Below are 15,523 nucleotides of genomic sequence, written 5' to 3' on the forward strand. Positions count from 1 at the left end.
TCTTCATGCCCCTGTTGCTTGAGGCGCACTGCATCTGAACCTGGAGGTTCCATTAAACCATCTACACAGCACAAGATCATAGATTTGTGTCCTGAATTAGTCAATTGGGAATTACTCCTGATTCAGTGCTCACTGACCTTTTAAAGCCTCCAATGTGTACAGACAGGGAACAGGCATCCGGTGTTTTATGGTGACGTGGGATTTGAACTAGGGACTCCCAGACTCGGTTCACCATGCTAGCTTTCCACCTGCTGGCATTGGTCCAACCCCCCCCCCCTTTTAAAGCCAGCTTGACTTTGTCAACACTTCACTGTATTGCTGGGCAAGTTCAACACTTTTCATATCCGGCGGTCAGCATTCCCAAGATGGTGTGTGTGTGTGTGTGTGTGTATGTATGTGTATATATATATATATATATATATATATATATATATATATATATATATATATATATATATATATTAGCAAATACGCTGGGGAATGGGCCGCTGAGCTTTTCCTCCCTTCTCCTAGTAATCGACCTCCTGACAGTGACGGAGTCTCGGCACATGGCCAGCGTCGCCAGCAAGATCCGGACGGAGCTCCTTTCCGTCAATGACGTCTACCTGTTATCCACCTTCCGCCTGCCCCCCAAGCAGGGCGGGGTGTTGTTCGGCCTGCACTACAAGAAGGACAATTCTCGCTGGTTTGAGGCCTCAGTTGTCGGCAAGAGTAACAAAGGTGAGTAGGAGGAAGCAGGGAAATGGTCCCGAGTGGGGCTGCCAACCTCCAGGTGGCGGCTGGAGATTGCCCGCTATTATAACTGATCTCCATCCAATAGAGACCAGTTCACTTGGAGAAAATGGTCGCTTTGGAAATTGGACTCTATGGCGTTGAAGTCCCTCCCCTCTCCAAACCCTGCCCTCCTCGGGCTCCGACCCCAAAATTTCCAGGTATTTCCCAACCTGGAGCTGGCAACCGTAGTCCCGAGTGGGGTGGGTGGTGTTGGCCAAGCAGGCACTGTGTGGATCGTAACCACCATGCTTGTGTGCATGAAACAGAGAGGCTGCTGAATTTTGTCGCTCTGCCACGTGGGGCTCGAAAATACCTGTTTCAATTTTGCTTCTCCTGTGTGCAAACTGAACCCAGGATTATGTGGGGGGGGGGCGGGATTTGGTGACGTTTTCTGCCAGTTCCTAGCCCCCTTCGTTGACTTTTATATCTCCACAACCAAAAGCTAGTGACATACTTAAAAACAAAGTGGGGAATTCCAAGAACCCGATACACAGATTGTTATATTGCTGATTTTATGGAGATGAATCTGTTGAGATTAATTCAGGGGTCCCCAACCTTTTTGAGCCTGCGAGCGCATTAGAAATTATGACACAGCGTGGTGGATGCAGCAACAGAATGGTTGCCACAAAACGGCTGCCGCAGACGGCGGAGCCAGCCACAAAACGATTGCCACAGCTTAACTTCAGTAACACAATTGTGCTGTGGTGGCAGCTGCAGCCAAAGCAACATTTTTAAAAATCTGCACGGCCAATCCAACCTCCAATAGCCCATCATAAGCAGTGCCAGATTTACGTATAAGCTAAACAAGCTATAGCTTAGGGCCCCACTCTCTTAGGCCCCCCCCCCAAAATTTAAAGGAAAAAAACCTGGATGCTCATTTCCAAAATATAAGATAAAAAACAAATAAAATAAGACTTCCATAAATTGTGTTTCTAAAGGAACTTTTGTTTTTGCCAAATGCCAATGTGTTTGCATTATTAAGTTTGTTATGAATAAAAAATCATTTTAAGTTAGAGCTTAATAATTATTTCACTATTAATATACTTCTTCATAATTGTGTTTCAGTTCAACAATTACTTTGATAAAATACATATTTTGTTATGTGCAAATGGCTTTGGATACCTATTAGGTCCATAAATTACCATATAGCATATATTCAACACAAAAAACAGCGACAATTTGTTGTTGACAAAGGACAGCTGGACATATAAAGGGCCCCATTACCTTCAATAGCTTAGGGCCTCATCAAACCTAAATCCGACCCTGATCATAAGCCTCACGGGGCAAAAGCCCCACCCACTTCCTAAAAACATTTGGTGGGCACCAGAAAAGGTGTCACAGGTTGGGAACCCCAGACGTAGTTTAGGGGAGGGGCTGTGGCTCAGGAGTAGAGCATCTGCCTGGCATGCAGAAGGTCCCAGGTTCAATCCCCAGCATCTCCAGTTAAAGGGTCTAGGTGAGTAGGTGATGTGAACGACCTCAGCCTGAGAGCCTGGAGAGCCGCTGCTGGTCTGAGTAGACAATACTGACTTGGATGGACCAAGGGTCTGGTTCAGTGTAAGGCAGCTTCATGTGTTCAGTTTATTTTATAACAACAACAACAATCTCCTTTATTGGCATAAAATCGAAACATGGGGTGTCTGCATAGTACAGGGGTCTGCAAACGCGGCTCTTTGGCCCGTTGAGTGCGGCTCTCTGAACTTGGTTCAGAGCCCCTGCTATCGCGCCCGCTCGCGCCGGCAGCCGGGCTGCGGAGCCGGCGCGCCTGAGAGAGAGAGAGAGAGCAAGCGCGAGAGAGCAGGCGAGCGGGCGCGCTGTCTCTCCCCCCACCCCACCGTGGAGAATGGCCAGGTCCCCCTTTCCCTTGTCCTCAATGGTTGGGAGGCTAAAGCCTCCCCTCCCCTCTAGCCACGCGATTGCTGGGCGGGCGGCTCGGTGGTTCCTGCCCGCCCGCCTATCAGCTGTTGGGCGGGGTGGGCTTCCTTTGGTAGACCTGGCCTCTGGCTGAGTCCCATTGGGAGGCCATGTCTACCCACTGGCTTTCTTGGCGGTAGACCTGGACTCCGAGGAGGGGAAAAAGTCCCTCTTCAGAGGCCAGGTCTACCAATTGGCTTCTATGGGCCTCCGGAGGCCAGGTCTACTGCCAAGAAAGCCAAAGGGTAGACCTGGCCTCCCAATGGGACTCGGCCAGAGGCCAGGTCTACCAATAGGCTTTTATGGAGGTAGACCAGGTCTCCAGACGAGGACTCCAGATGGGGAGGGGGAAATGGCAGGGACTTACAATTTAATTTTTATCAATAAATAAGATCACTATTAAGTATGATATCAAGTTTTATTCAGTGTACCTATAGTTTAATTAAGACTTAAAACTTTAATTAAAGTTTATTAAGCTAATAAACAGTGTACCTACCTATATAGTTTAAGTTTAAGAAATTTGGCTCTCAAAAGAAATCTCAATCGTTGTACTGTTGATATTTGGCTCTTTTGACTAATGAGTTTGCCGACCCCTGGCCTAAGGTCACAGAATCAGCATTGAAACAGACTTGGATCATCATTGAACAGACTTGGAGCTGTTCAAGCAGCCGTTGGAAGACACCCATGCCTCAGTTTGCGCAACTCAATACTTTGCGCCAAGAAGAACTCAATTTTGCAACTCACCCAAAGTACAGAAGTTAAACTCCTTAATGGTGTGATTTCTCTCTCTCTCTCTCTCTTAATACATTCTACAGTTCTGAATGCTTGAGCGAGGAGGGAGGTTCATATGAGAAATCTTAGCCAGCCGGGCCTCTGGCTTGTAAAATTGCTACAAGCATTGTCCTGTGTATTTTCACACATCCTGAATTAAAGAGCTGCCGTGGGTCAATATGGGTGCAGACCTTTGTGCTGTTGGCATCTCTATGGTGAAAGGGCTATATTATTTGTCTTGCAAGTGAGGGCAGGAAACCAGTTCCTCTCTAAAACGGGAAGTGCCCAAAAGGACTATGAGCCAAATTAGATGTTACAGTGGCCACGGCTCTGATTTGTTGGCTGTGTGGTTATGTGCAGCTCTAGTGATTTTCTGACTCCATGGATTTGAAGAAGAATTGGTTTTTATATGCCAATTTTCTCTACCTTTGAAGGAGAATCAAACCAGTTTACAATCTCCTTCCCTTCCTGTCCCCACAGTTGACACCTTGTGAGATAGGTGAGGCTGAGGGAGCTCAAAGAGGACTGTGACTAGCCCAAGGTCACCCAGCTGGCTACGTGTGGAGGAGCAGGGATCAAGCTTGGTTCTCCTTAAATAAAAGTTAATTTTTGCAAAGCTGATAATTTCACTCAATGCTGCATCCCACTAAATCATGACAGAATTGAAATCTGAACAAGAACAGAGTGTCTTCAAGCAAGAACTACCAGTTGCTACACGTTTGGGATTAGACCAGGTTTTCCCGGCAGAACGGGGAATTAAAACCCACTACAGGCTGTTGATTTTAAGGCCTGCAGCTGGAATTTTGGTTCAGAGGAGAAGGAGAGTTGGTTTTTATACGCCAAATTTCTCTACCACTTAAGGAAGAATCAAACCAGCTTGCAATCACCTTCTCTTCCTCTCCCCACAACAGCCACCCTATGAGGTAAGTGGGGCTGAGCTGGCTTCATGCGTAGGAATGGGGAAACCAACCCAGTTCTCCAGATTAGAGTCCGCTGCTCATGTGGAGGAGTGGGGAATCAAACCCGGTTCTCCAGATTAGAGTCCGCTGCTCATGCATAACTGGGGAAACCAACCCGGTGCTCCAGATTAGAGTCCACCGCTCATATGGAAGAGGGGGGAAACCAACCCTGTTCTCCAGATTAGAGTCCACCGCTCTTAACCACTACACCACGCTGGTTCCTCTGAAGCATAAGGTCTAGAAACGTGCTCCAGTTTTTAAAAAACCAAAAGTTAATTTTTGCAAAGCTGATAACTTCACCCAATGCTGCATCCCACTAAATCACGACAGAATCGAAATATGCACGCAGCCTTGATCGTAACTCTGCCTTCTCCATCCTCCCGCAGTTCTCATCCGATACCTGCGGGCCGATGGCAAGCTCCATTCGCTGAATCTGCAGAATGCCAACTTGGCCGACGGTCGCAGCCACACGGCCCTCTTGCGGCTGAGCGGCTTTCGGGGAGGCACCGTGTCGGCCGAGCTGTACGTGGACTGCAAGCAGGTGGACTCCAATGCGGGGCTGCCCCAGATGGTGCCCATAGATCCGGACCAGGTGGAGGCGATGGAGGTGCGAACAGGACAGAAAGCTTATCTCCGCATGCAGGTAAGGAGAATCTGAATGTGCAAGAATGTTTCCCAAGTGCCGGCTCACCGTAGCGTGACCAAGGAAAGAAGCTGGACTATGTAGACCAGTGGTTCCCAAAGTGGGCAGTACCACCCCCTGGGGGGGGCGGTGGGATTACCTAGGGGGGACACTAAGAGGCAAGAGGGCAGCAGGCGGGGCACTAGAGGTGGGCCCCTTCGACTGTGTTGTTGGCTAATTTACAATTGATCAAGCTATGGCACTGAGCTGGCAAATTGGGTGGAAGTTATCAGAATTCCCCCCCCAGACTTTGCTGGTACCACTGGAACAAGCCCATCAGTTTTGTTGAATAAATTTCAGCTAAAAAGTTTTAATTTGATTTTGAGTAGATGTGCAATTAATTGTTACTGTTTTGAAATGTTATTGTTATTATCTTCTTTAGTGAGTCATGCCAACCCCTATTTTGAATAATGCTTTTGATAGGATAGGCTAGGGGGCGCTGGGGTTGAGTTTGTGGAACCAAGGGGGCGGTGGCCCGAAATGTTTGGGAACCACTAATGGAGATGAAAAGTTGGCTTGATTCAAAATGGGCAGGGTCTCTGGAACCGGGGCAAAATGTATTTCCCATCCTGTTCATGCGTCCAATTCTTTCTCCAAGGGCTCGGGGCTGCAAACATGGCTCTTCCCCCATTTTATCCCCACAACAACCCTGTGAGATGGGGAATTGATCCATGTCACCTGGACATCAGTTATAATTCCAGGAGATCTCCAGGCCCCATCTGGAGGTTGCGAAGATACGAAGGGAGTTACACAGTAGGAGAAAACCGTATGAGATAGCAATGCGCAATCTCTGTGTAATAAAGAAGCACATGTAAGTTAATTAACTTGTCAATTTAACAAGCTTTTTACTGTAAGCTGTACTACCCACAAAAAGTATCAATGTACCATCCAAATTAATTGTTTATTCCAAAAACCCAGAGTGACAATTACACAGTATCGTATAAACTTAACAGTCTTATCCTGAATGATATGGCTGTATGTAATTGTTGTGATTCTCAAAGTTCAAAATAACATGGCTTATAAATAATACATCATATACATACAACAATCTTGTCCTAAATACAGCTGTGTTGACGTGACGCCTGGCTTTGGTAACTCATTTCGCTAATGCTTTGTCAAAGCGGTATCTATATTTATTTGATTTCCTTAGCAAATTAGGTGTGTCTGCCTAAAGTCACTCGTCTCTGTGAATCATCAGTGTTTCCATTCTGTTTAAGTTTGTTCTTGCTGGAAATCGTCACAGAGGATGATTGTAAGCCAATTTGATTCTCCCTTAAGCCAATTTTATTCTCCCTTAAGTGGTAGAGAAAGTCGGCATATAAAAACCAACTCTTCTTCTTCTCCTTTTCCTCCTCCTCCTTCTAATTGTCTGCATATTTTTTAAAAAGCCAGGTGTCAGGATAAGTTTATATGATACTTTGTACTTGTTACTCTGGATTTTTGGAATACACAACAATTAATTTGGATGACACATTGATAATTTTTGTGGATAGTATAGCTTACAGTAAAAAGCTTGTTAAACTGGCAACTTAATTAACATACATGTGCTTTTTTATTACATGGTGATTGTGCATTGCTATCCTGTCTGGAGGTTGGCAACCGTAAAACGGAGCCTAAATCGTCGGCTTATTAGACAAGAGGCATATGTCCACAGATGAGAAGGGAGTAGCATTTGGTGGGTTTTAAGGAGGAAGGGTGGCGCTAGAGAGACCAGCCGTGCCTGCAGGAGATTGCTTTTCCCGATGTTCAACGTTCCCTTGTTTCTGTTAGGGCTTCATAGAGACCCTGAAGCTGATTTTAGGAGGGTCCATGAGCCGAGTAGGAACTCTGAGTGAGTGTCCCTTCCAGGGTGATGAATCCATACAAAACACAGGTCAGTAATTGGTTATAAGCCCTGTGTCGTGATTTTCTCCTTTTTTGTTCCTTCTCTTTATTGCCGTTTTGAACTGTTGTGATGCTTTCTTTTAATTTAATTTAATTCGTGTTCGAAAAGTCATCCCTCCTTTCTTGCTATTTAAAGGGCGCACATGACAGAGCAAAACAGAGATAAATGATAAAATCATGAATTTTTGTATATTACTTTTATCCCTTTTGTAATTAATGTTTCCTTTATTTATATACTGGTTGTGGACTGTAATAATAAAGAACTTGAACTTGATAAAAGCAATGAACTTAAGCAAGCGTAAGAGTGAAAGTATGGTCCTTTATGTACGGGTACTTTCACTCACGTTTGCCCCTGGTCTGTCTCGGTTGTTCCATCCATTAGAGATGACCTCGTGGCCCAGCCCTTGCAAATTCCGGGTCTTTCCGTTCCTGTCAAATCCCGATTCTTCAATCTTCCCTGAGATCAGCCCGGGTGAAATCGTCCTCATCTCCATGCATAAGGAAAAGCGCGGGACAGGGGAGCTGGGGTGTGTGTGACGTTTTTCTCACAGCACTACAGCCAATTACAAAGCAGCGTTTCAAGGGCAGGGACACAAATGCTTCCTGATTTTTGTCTCCCACCCTGTTTGTTTCACATAAGAAAGGGTTTTGAAACGACGCTTGGGTTTCCCTGGGAGTAGTAGACTCTCATTCTTTGGAAGTTTTAAGCAGAGGCTACATGACCATCTCTATGATTCTATGATTCTATTTAGAAATGGAAATGTTTTAAGACTTGTCTCAGGGAGGGAGCGCTTAATTGATGACTTGGTATGCCTTTGCAGTTTTTCTAAGCCATGTCGCCTGTGCCTTACATCACATTTCAGCTATTTCTTTTCCCGTTGTTTCTCTTTCAGTATCCAACGTGATCAATTCCCTCTTTGGTGAGTTTGATGCTGGCTTTCCTTGTGTTTCCGTTGAGTGTTTCAGAGTGAGTTTTTGTGTGAGAGAGAGAATCTCTCTGAGTCTGAGGAATGACATCCGGGCTCCTATATTGTCCCAGTGGGCAACCGTTGGACCTGAAAACTGCACACAGGCTTTAATGGCTTGACTGAAATGAATGAAGCAGTTAAAGCTAGGATCTGGGAGTCAGGCAGCCCCATCCTGTAGGGTTGCCAAACTCCAGCTGGGGGCCTGGAAATCTCCCAGAATTACAACTCATGTCCAGACTACAAAGATCAGCTCCCCCAGAAAAAATGCCTGCTTTGGAGGGTGGAATCGATGGTATTATACTCCCCTTTCTCTTTCTGCAACTCCCCAGATCCCCTTGTGAAATGGGTCGTGCCCCCTGTGGGACGGACAAGACCAAAACCATAGATAGAACAAGAGGAGAGTGGCATACAGCCTGAACTCCTGGTTTTGAACGGAAAGCCCTCATTAGCTGTTGATTGATCCATTGCGTTTTTTATCTCGTCTTTCCTCCAAGCAGGGTGGTGTACATGGTTCCCCCCACCCATAACATAACAACACCCCTTTGAGGTAGGTTAGGCAGAAAGACAAGTGACTGGCCCAAGGTCACCCAGTGAGTTACATGGCACAGTAGCTGTGATAATCTGTGGAAGAAGAGTGGTGTTGCTGCATGCATTTCATCTCCATGATGAGAATCCTACCTTTTTAAAAATTAGCGTTGGCAATTAGAATGACTGACCGTTCCATTTAATAGTTGAAGTGCTCATAAGGGGGGCTGGACTAGATGACTTTGGTGGTTCCTTTCAACTCTATGATTCTGTGATACGGGCTGCAGCCAGATTGTACTCCTTTGCCAAAGGCAGGTCCTGGAGACTGAGCCCTACAAGGAAAGGCTGAGGGAGTTGGGAGTGTTCATTCTGGAGAAGAGGAGGTTGAGGGGGGACAGGATTGCTCTCTCGGAAGTATTTGAAGGGCTGTCACTTAGAGGAGGGCAGGGAGCTGTTCCTGTTGGCAGGAGAGGAGAGGATTTGCAACAATGGGTTTCAACTATGGGCAGAAAGGGCAGAAAGGCTGGATATTAGGAAACAATTTTTCACAGTAAGAGTAGTTCAGCAGTGGAATCGGCTGCCCAGGGAGGTGGTGAGCTCCCCCTCTCTGACATTCTTCAAGCAGCGCCTGGACAAGCACTTGTCAGGGATGCTCTAGGCCACTGGTTCCCAACCAGGGGTCCGTGGACCCCCAGGGGTCCGCGAGAACTAAATTAAGGTCCGCGAAAGAAAGTTATAAACCCATAATAATTTAATATTTTCAATTAAAAGTTCTCTATTATAAAAATATATATATTCAAATATTATTCTAAGTTTAATGTTTAACTAACAGTTATGATTAAAGTTTATTTTAAAATTCTCTGAATTTTTATTTTGAACCTTGGGGTCCCTGCACCGAACTAAAAAGTCCTAGTGGTCCCTGGTAAAAAAAAGGTTGGGAACCACTGCTCTAGGCTGATCCTGCATTGAGCAGGGGGTTGGACTAGATGGGCTGTATGGCCTCTTCCAACTCTTTGATTCTATGGGAGGAACACAGGCATTTTGCGGGAGGCCAGGGGTATGGGGAATGGCCCCTCCATCTCAACCCTCTGGACAGACATCTCAGAGCGCAGAGCAATGATCTGTCCCATTTAATGGCAGGTGAACAGACGAAGGCTTTAGTGAAACAGCTCACCCTCTTCAACCAGATCCTGATGGAACTTCAAGAGGACATGAGGGATCAGGTGAGTCTGGACGGGCACAGGTGGGCTCTGCTTTTTGGGTTCATATGTGGGGGGTGCTCTTTGGGACTTCTAGTGGCTTGCGAGAGCCAGCGTGGTGTAGATGTTAAGAGCGGTGGTTTGGAGCGGTGGACTCTGATTTGGAGAACCGGGTTGGTTTCCCCACTCCTCCGCATGAAGCCGGTTGGGTGACCTTGAGCTAGTCACAGTTCTCTCTGAACTCTTTCAGACCCACCTACCTCACAAGGTGTCTGTTGTGGGGAGGGGAAAGGGAGGTGATGGTTAAGCCGGTTTGATTCTTCCTTAAGTGGTAGAGGAAGTCGGCATATAAAAAGGCTTGGAGCAAGGGACAACTTCAGGGAATAGCAAGGGTTAGCGGAGGCTTCTCCAAAAACGTTTCCCTCTATCCCTTCTGGTACTGTATCCATCTGACCTAAAAAGTAGTCTCTATTCTTAAGCAGAAAAACCAAAGGAGGTGGTCAAGTGGAGGTTAAGCAGTGAGTTTGCACAATGTAGCAGCCTATAATACATGTTGCCTTCTTATTGTGGATTGTGGATATTGAGGTAGGTACTGTAACTCAGCCTTGACTTGGATGATCCAAACTAACTTGATTTTATCAGATCTCAGAAGCTAAGTGAGGTCGGCCCTGTTTATTACTTGGATGGGTGACCACAAAGGAAGTCCAGGATCGTGACATGGAAGCAGGCAATGGCGAACCACCTCTGAATGTCTCTTGCCTTGAAAACCCCATGTGCTTTTCTCCCTCTCTCATAATACCAGAACACAGGGTCATCTGTTGAAGCTGAAGGGTGAGAGATTCAAAACAGATAAAACTGAATTGTGGAACTCCCTGCCCCAGGAGGATTCCATGGAGGATTCCACAGCACTTAATATAATAGGCATTCTCCTCTGATACTAGAAAGAACAGGTACGCATCATGACTAGTATCCATTCTAACTAACAGCCATGAATAACCCTTTCCTCCATTAATGTGTCCACTCCCCTCTTAAAGCCCTCCAAGCTGGCAGCCATCACCACATCCTGGGGCAGGGAGTTCCATAATTTAACTACGCGTTGTGTGAATAAATACTTCCTTTTATCTGTTTTGAATCTCTCACCCTCCAGCTTCAGCAGATGACCCCTGCATTCTGGTATTATGACTACTCTCTCCATACCATGCATAATTTTATAGACCTCTCTATCATGTCTCCCCTTAACCGCCTTCTTTCTAAGCTAAACAGCCTTAAGCATTTTAACTGCCCCTCATAGGGCAGTTGCTCTACCCTCCTGATCATTTTGATTGCTCTTTTCTGCACCTCCTCAAGCTCTGCAATATCCTTTTTAGGTGTGGTGATTAAAACTGTACACAGTATTCCAAGTGTGATCTCACCATAGATTTGTACAAGGGCAGTCTGATAGCAGCAGTTTTATCCTCCAGTCCTTATCTAATTATGGCCAGCATGAAGTTTGCCTTTTTCACAGCAGCTGCACACTGGGTTGACATCTTCATTGAGCGATCCACTACCACCCCAATATCCCTTTCTTGGTCTGTCGCTGCCAGCACAGATCCCCTCAGTGTATACCGTATGTGAAGCTGAGATTTTTTTACCCCAATATGCATCACTTTACACTTGCTCACATTGAATCTCATTTGCCATTTTAATACCCATTCCTCCAGTTTGGAGAGATCCTTTTGGAGCTCTTGACAGTCCGCTTTTGTTTTAACCACACTAAATAATTTGGTGTCATTTGCAAGCTTGGCCACCTCGCTGTTCACCCCCAATTCCAGGTCATCGATGAACAGGTTGAAAAGCACCGGTCCCAACACAGATCCCTGAGGGACCCCACTGCTCACATCCCTCCATTGTGAGAACTGACCATTGATTCCTACTCTTTGCTTCCTACTTTTCAGCCAGTTCTCAATCCAGCGTGGTGTAGTGGTTAAGAGCAGCGTGGTGTAGTGGTTAAGAGCAGTGGTTTGGAGTGGTGGAGTCTGATCTGGAGAACCGGGTTTGATTCCCCACTCCTCCCCATGAGCGGCGGAGGCTAATCTGGTGAACTGGATTTGTTTCCCCATTCCTGCACACGAAGCCAGCTGGGTGACCTTGGGCAAGTTACAGCTCTGTTAGAGCTCTCTCAGACCCACCTACCTCACAGGGTGTCTGTTGTGGGGAGGGGAAGGTGATTTAAGCCGGTTTGAGTCTCCCTTTAAGTGGTTGGGACAGTCGGCATATAAAAACCAACTCTTCTTCTTCGTCTTCATCATCTTCTTCTTTGTCTTCTTCTTCTGACTTGTCCTCTTATCCCATGACTATGAAGTTTGCTTAGCAGTCTTTGGTGGGGGACTTTGTCAACAGCCTTTTGGACATTCCTGGAGGGAGCATATGGGCCAAATGTCTGTGGATGCCGGAGGGCTCTCTGCCAGGCCACGGGCCTCAGCAAATGCCCTGCTTGCCAACCTTTGATGCCCGGCAAGCTGTCAGTCAAGTGGCCACAAAGTGTTCTGCAGAGAAGGCTGGCTCTGTAGAAGAGTTGGGGTGGTATCCTGTTGGCTGCCCCCAAAGGAGTTTCTGTCTTCCTAGACCTCAGTGCCCATGTGCCAGCGCCTGTCCTAATGCCCGTTCTAACACCATATAAATTCTTTTCAGGTGAAGGAAATGTCCTTGATCCGGAACACTATTATGGAGTGCCAGGTGTGCGGTGAGTGCTGGATGGGACGGTTTCCAAGCCAGGAGGCTGGCCAAGTTTTGACAGAGTGAACCCAAGTTTCCTCGCGTTATCCGTTACATCCTGGCAAACCCCCTTTTCAGCCGCCAATCTGTTTATATACAGTTGATGGGTTAGTGGAAGGCAAAAAGCAGATTCGGTGTGTTGAGAAGAGATAATCTGGGGGCCTTGGACTTGCTCGTATCTCAGGACAAGCCACCGTGTAAATGATTTTTAAATTTGGCATCCTGAAGATAATAGGTTTTAAGCCAATGAAAGAAAACACAGTATACGAAAATGTGAAATAAGCCTTGTTATAAAGTCATTCCTCTCCCCTCCCCCATAACTTGTACATCAAAACAAATGGAATATAAGAACATAAGAAAGGCCATGCTGGATCAGACAAAGGCCCATCAGGTCCAGCAGTGTGTTCACACAGTGGCCATCCAGGTGCCTCCAGGAAGCCAAGAAACAAGATGACTTCAACAGCACCATCCTGCCTGTGTTCCACACCACCTAATATAACAGGCATGCTCCTCTGATTCTGGAGAGAATAGGGGTGCATCATGACTAGCATCCATTTTTACTAGTAGCCATGGATACCCCTCTTCTCCATGAACATGTCCACTCCCCTCTTAAAGCCTTCCAAGTTGGCAGCCCTCGCCACACCTTGGGGCAGGGAGTTCCACAATTTAACTGTGCGTGGTGTGAAGAAAATAATAATAATTTACAATTTGATGGAGAGGTATGATTCCCTAATCTAACTTTCTATCATATATCATCAATGATTCTATATTGGAGTTCCTGACTGCCCTCCAGCCAATCACTGGCCCTGTATGCCGTGGGTTTATGTTTGATGCCATCTGTATTTATATGTATTAACGGTATTCATTATTTTAATTGAAGCAGAAGTGGGGTTGGTTTTATTATATTTATGTTGTTTATTGTATATGATTTTATCGTATATTATCAATGTTGTTAGCTGCCCTGAGCCTGGCCTCGGCCGGGGATTGAGGCTGGGCAATAAATCAAATTATTAATAATTATTATTATCATTATTGTTGTTGTTATAGTTATCATTATTATCATTGTTATCATTACCATCATCATCAATAATAATAGTAATAGTAGTAGTAGTAGTAATAATAATAATAATTTATAAAAACAGCAATCCCCACGGGGGTGCTCATGGCGCCCACCAGTACTTCCTCTGGTGTCCGCTGAGCTATCCTCCCTCCGCTCCAGTTTCCTGGGGACTAATCCCCATGATTTCTCCGCACCACAGGCTTCCATGAGCATCGCTCCCGTTGCAATCCAAACCCTTGCTTCAGCGGTGTGGATTGCATGGAGACGTACGAGTATCCTGGCTACCGTTGCGGGCCTTGCCCTCCGGGCTTTGAAGGCAATGGTACCTACTGTGCCGACATCAACGAAGTAAGCGGGGCGGAATACTCTGGGGATGGCACCAAGACCAGAGAGGTCTGGTGGCATAGGGATAACTCATGCCAGACTCCCCGTTCTGTCACCCACAGTGCGCCTACAGCAACCCCTGTTTTCCGGGCTCCAAGTGTCTGAACACAGCCCCCGGCTTCCGCTGTGAACCGTGCCCCGCTGGCTTCAAGGGAAACCTCATCTCTGGTGTAGGAGTCGACTATGCCAAGGCCAGCAAGCAGGTGAGATGGTTGCCATGATCTGAACTCAGGATGGACAGTTTCTGAATCCACCAGGCCAAACTAAACAATGCAGGAGATACATGAACCAGGGCCCCTGGGGCAGAGCCCCACATGCAGAAGATCCCAGGTTCGGGTGGAGGGAAGATACCTGATGAGGCCTTGCAAGCTTAAGAACATAAGAAAGGCCACGCTGGATCGGACCCAGGCCCATCGAGTCCAGCAGTCTGTTCACACAATGGCCAACCAGGTGCTTCTAGGAAGCCCACAAACAAGACGGCTGCAGCAGCAACATCCTGCCTGTGCTCCACAGCACCTAATATAAAAGGCATGCTCCTCTGATATTAGAGAGAATAGGTGTGCATCATGACTAGTAGCCATTTTGACTAGTAGCCATAGCAAGCCCTCTCCTCCGTGAACATATCCACTCCCCTCTTAAAGCCTAAACATAAGAAAGGCCATGCTGGATCACGGCAAGGTCCATCAAGTCCAGCAGTCCATTCACACAGTGGCCAACCAGGTGCCTCTAGGAAGCCCACAAGCAAGACAACTGCAGTAGCATTGTCCTGCCTGTGTTCCACAGCACCTAATATAATGGGCATGCTCCTCTGACACTGATGAGAATAGGTATGCATCGTGACTAGTTTCCTTTTTGACTAGCAGCCATGGATAGCCCTCTCCTCCACGAACATGTCCACTCCCCTCTTAAAGCCTTCCAAGTTGGCAGCCATCAACACATCCTGCCGCAGGGAGTCCCACAATTTAACTAAGCTTGGTAGGTGATTTCCCCTCTCCTGTTTCTGTCAGGTTTGCACGGACATCGATGAATGCAATGATGGGAACAACGGCGGGTGCGACCCCAACGCCATCTGCACCAACACAGTGGTGAGTCCATTTAAGTGGGGAAGAGCTCAGGGGATGATCGGTGGGTGTCGGGTGCTTTGTTCCGAGCGCAAGCCTAGTCAGGCCTCAACGGGGCAGGGCCCGGGGGCAACATATGTGCTCTGGTATCACCAGTTCAAAGCTCTCCGGTAGCCTTCGTGGAGGGAAACCCTTCTTTTCCTCAGCCTCTGGGCTGGAAAGTCACCAAACTGAGCTAGCTGGGCCAAGAGTGTGCCTTTGTGTAGGCCTCGCTTCAAAAAGGATGAGGAAACAATCGAGTGGGTGCAGAGGAGAGCGACAAGGATAATCAGGGGCCTGGAGACCAAGCCCCATGAGGAAAGACAGAGGGAGTTGGTGTTGTGCCTAGAAAACCGTTATCCCAGGTACGTCTGATCAAAGGATAACACACTGGAGATCAGGAGTTAGTTTTACAGCTATGCCGTTTAATGGTACCAATTTAAACAATACAAGCTGGGATCAAATCTCTCCAGCCGAGACCCCAGAGAGTCACACTGCAGAAAGAATCACATTTTCATTTAGCATTGATCAACCTTTTATACACTTTCT

The 15,523-nt window shown here is 46.8% G+C and overlaps 1 protein-coding gene across 1 annotated transcript in view; it reads left to right on the top strand.

The window, feature by feature from the left end:
- The window catches only part of THBS3 (thrombospondin 3), a 46,536-nt gene that overhangs the window by 4,475 nt on the left and 26,538 nt on the right, over positions 1 to 15,523 (top strand). Inside the window, exons 2-10 of the mRNA XM_056852729.1 lie at positions 514 to 720; positions 4,805 to 5,061; positions 6,871 to 6,973; positions 7,878 to 7,904; positions 9,618 to 9,700; positions 12,347 to 12,398; positions 13,690 to 13,838; positions 13,937 to 14,077; positions 14,882 to 14,959. Of these exons, the coding sequence (XP_056708707.1) occupies positions 514 to 720; positions 4,805 to 5,061; positions 6,871 to 6,973; positions 7,878 to 7,904; positions 9,618 to 9,700; positions 12,347 to 12,398; positions 13,690 to 13,838; positions 13,937 to 14,077; positions 14,882 to 14,959 (1,097 nt within the window). The remainder of the gene's footprint in view (positions 1 to 513; positions 721 to 4,804; positions 5,062 to 6,870; positions 6,974 to 7,877; positions 7,905 to 9,617; positions 9,701 to 12,346; positions 12,399 to 13,689; positions 13,839 to 13,936; positions 14,078 to 14,881; positions 14,960 to 15,523) is intronic.

Source organism: Euleptes europaea, chromosome 7 (assembly GCF_029931775.1).
Source record: "Euleptes europaea isolate rEulEur1 chromosome 7, rEulEur1.hap1, whole genome shotgun sequence".
Classification (NCBI taxonomy): Eukaryota; Metazoa; Chordata; class Lepidosauria; order Squamata; family Sphaerodactylidae; genus Euleptes; species Euleptes europaea.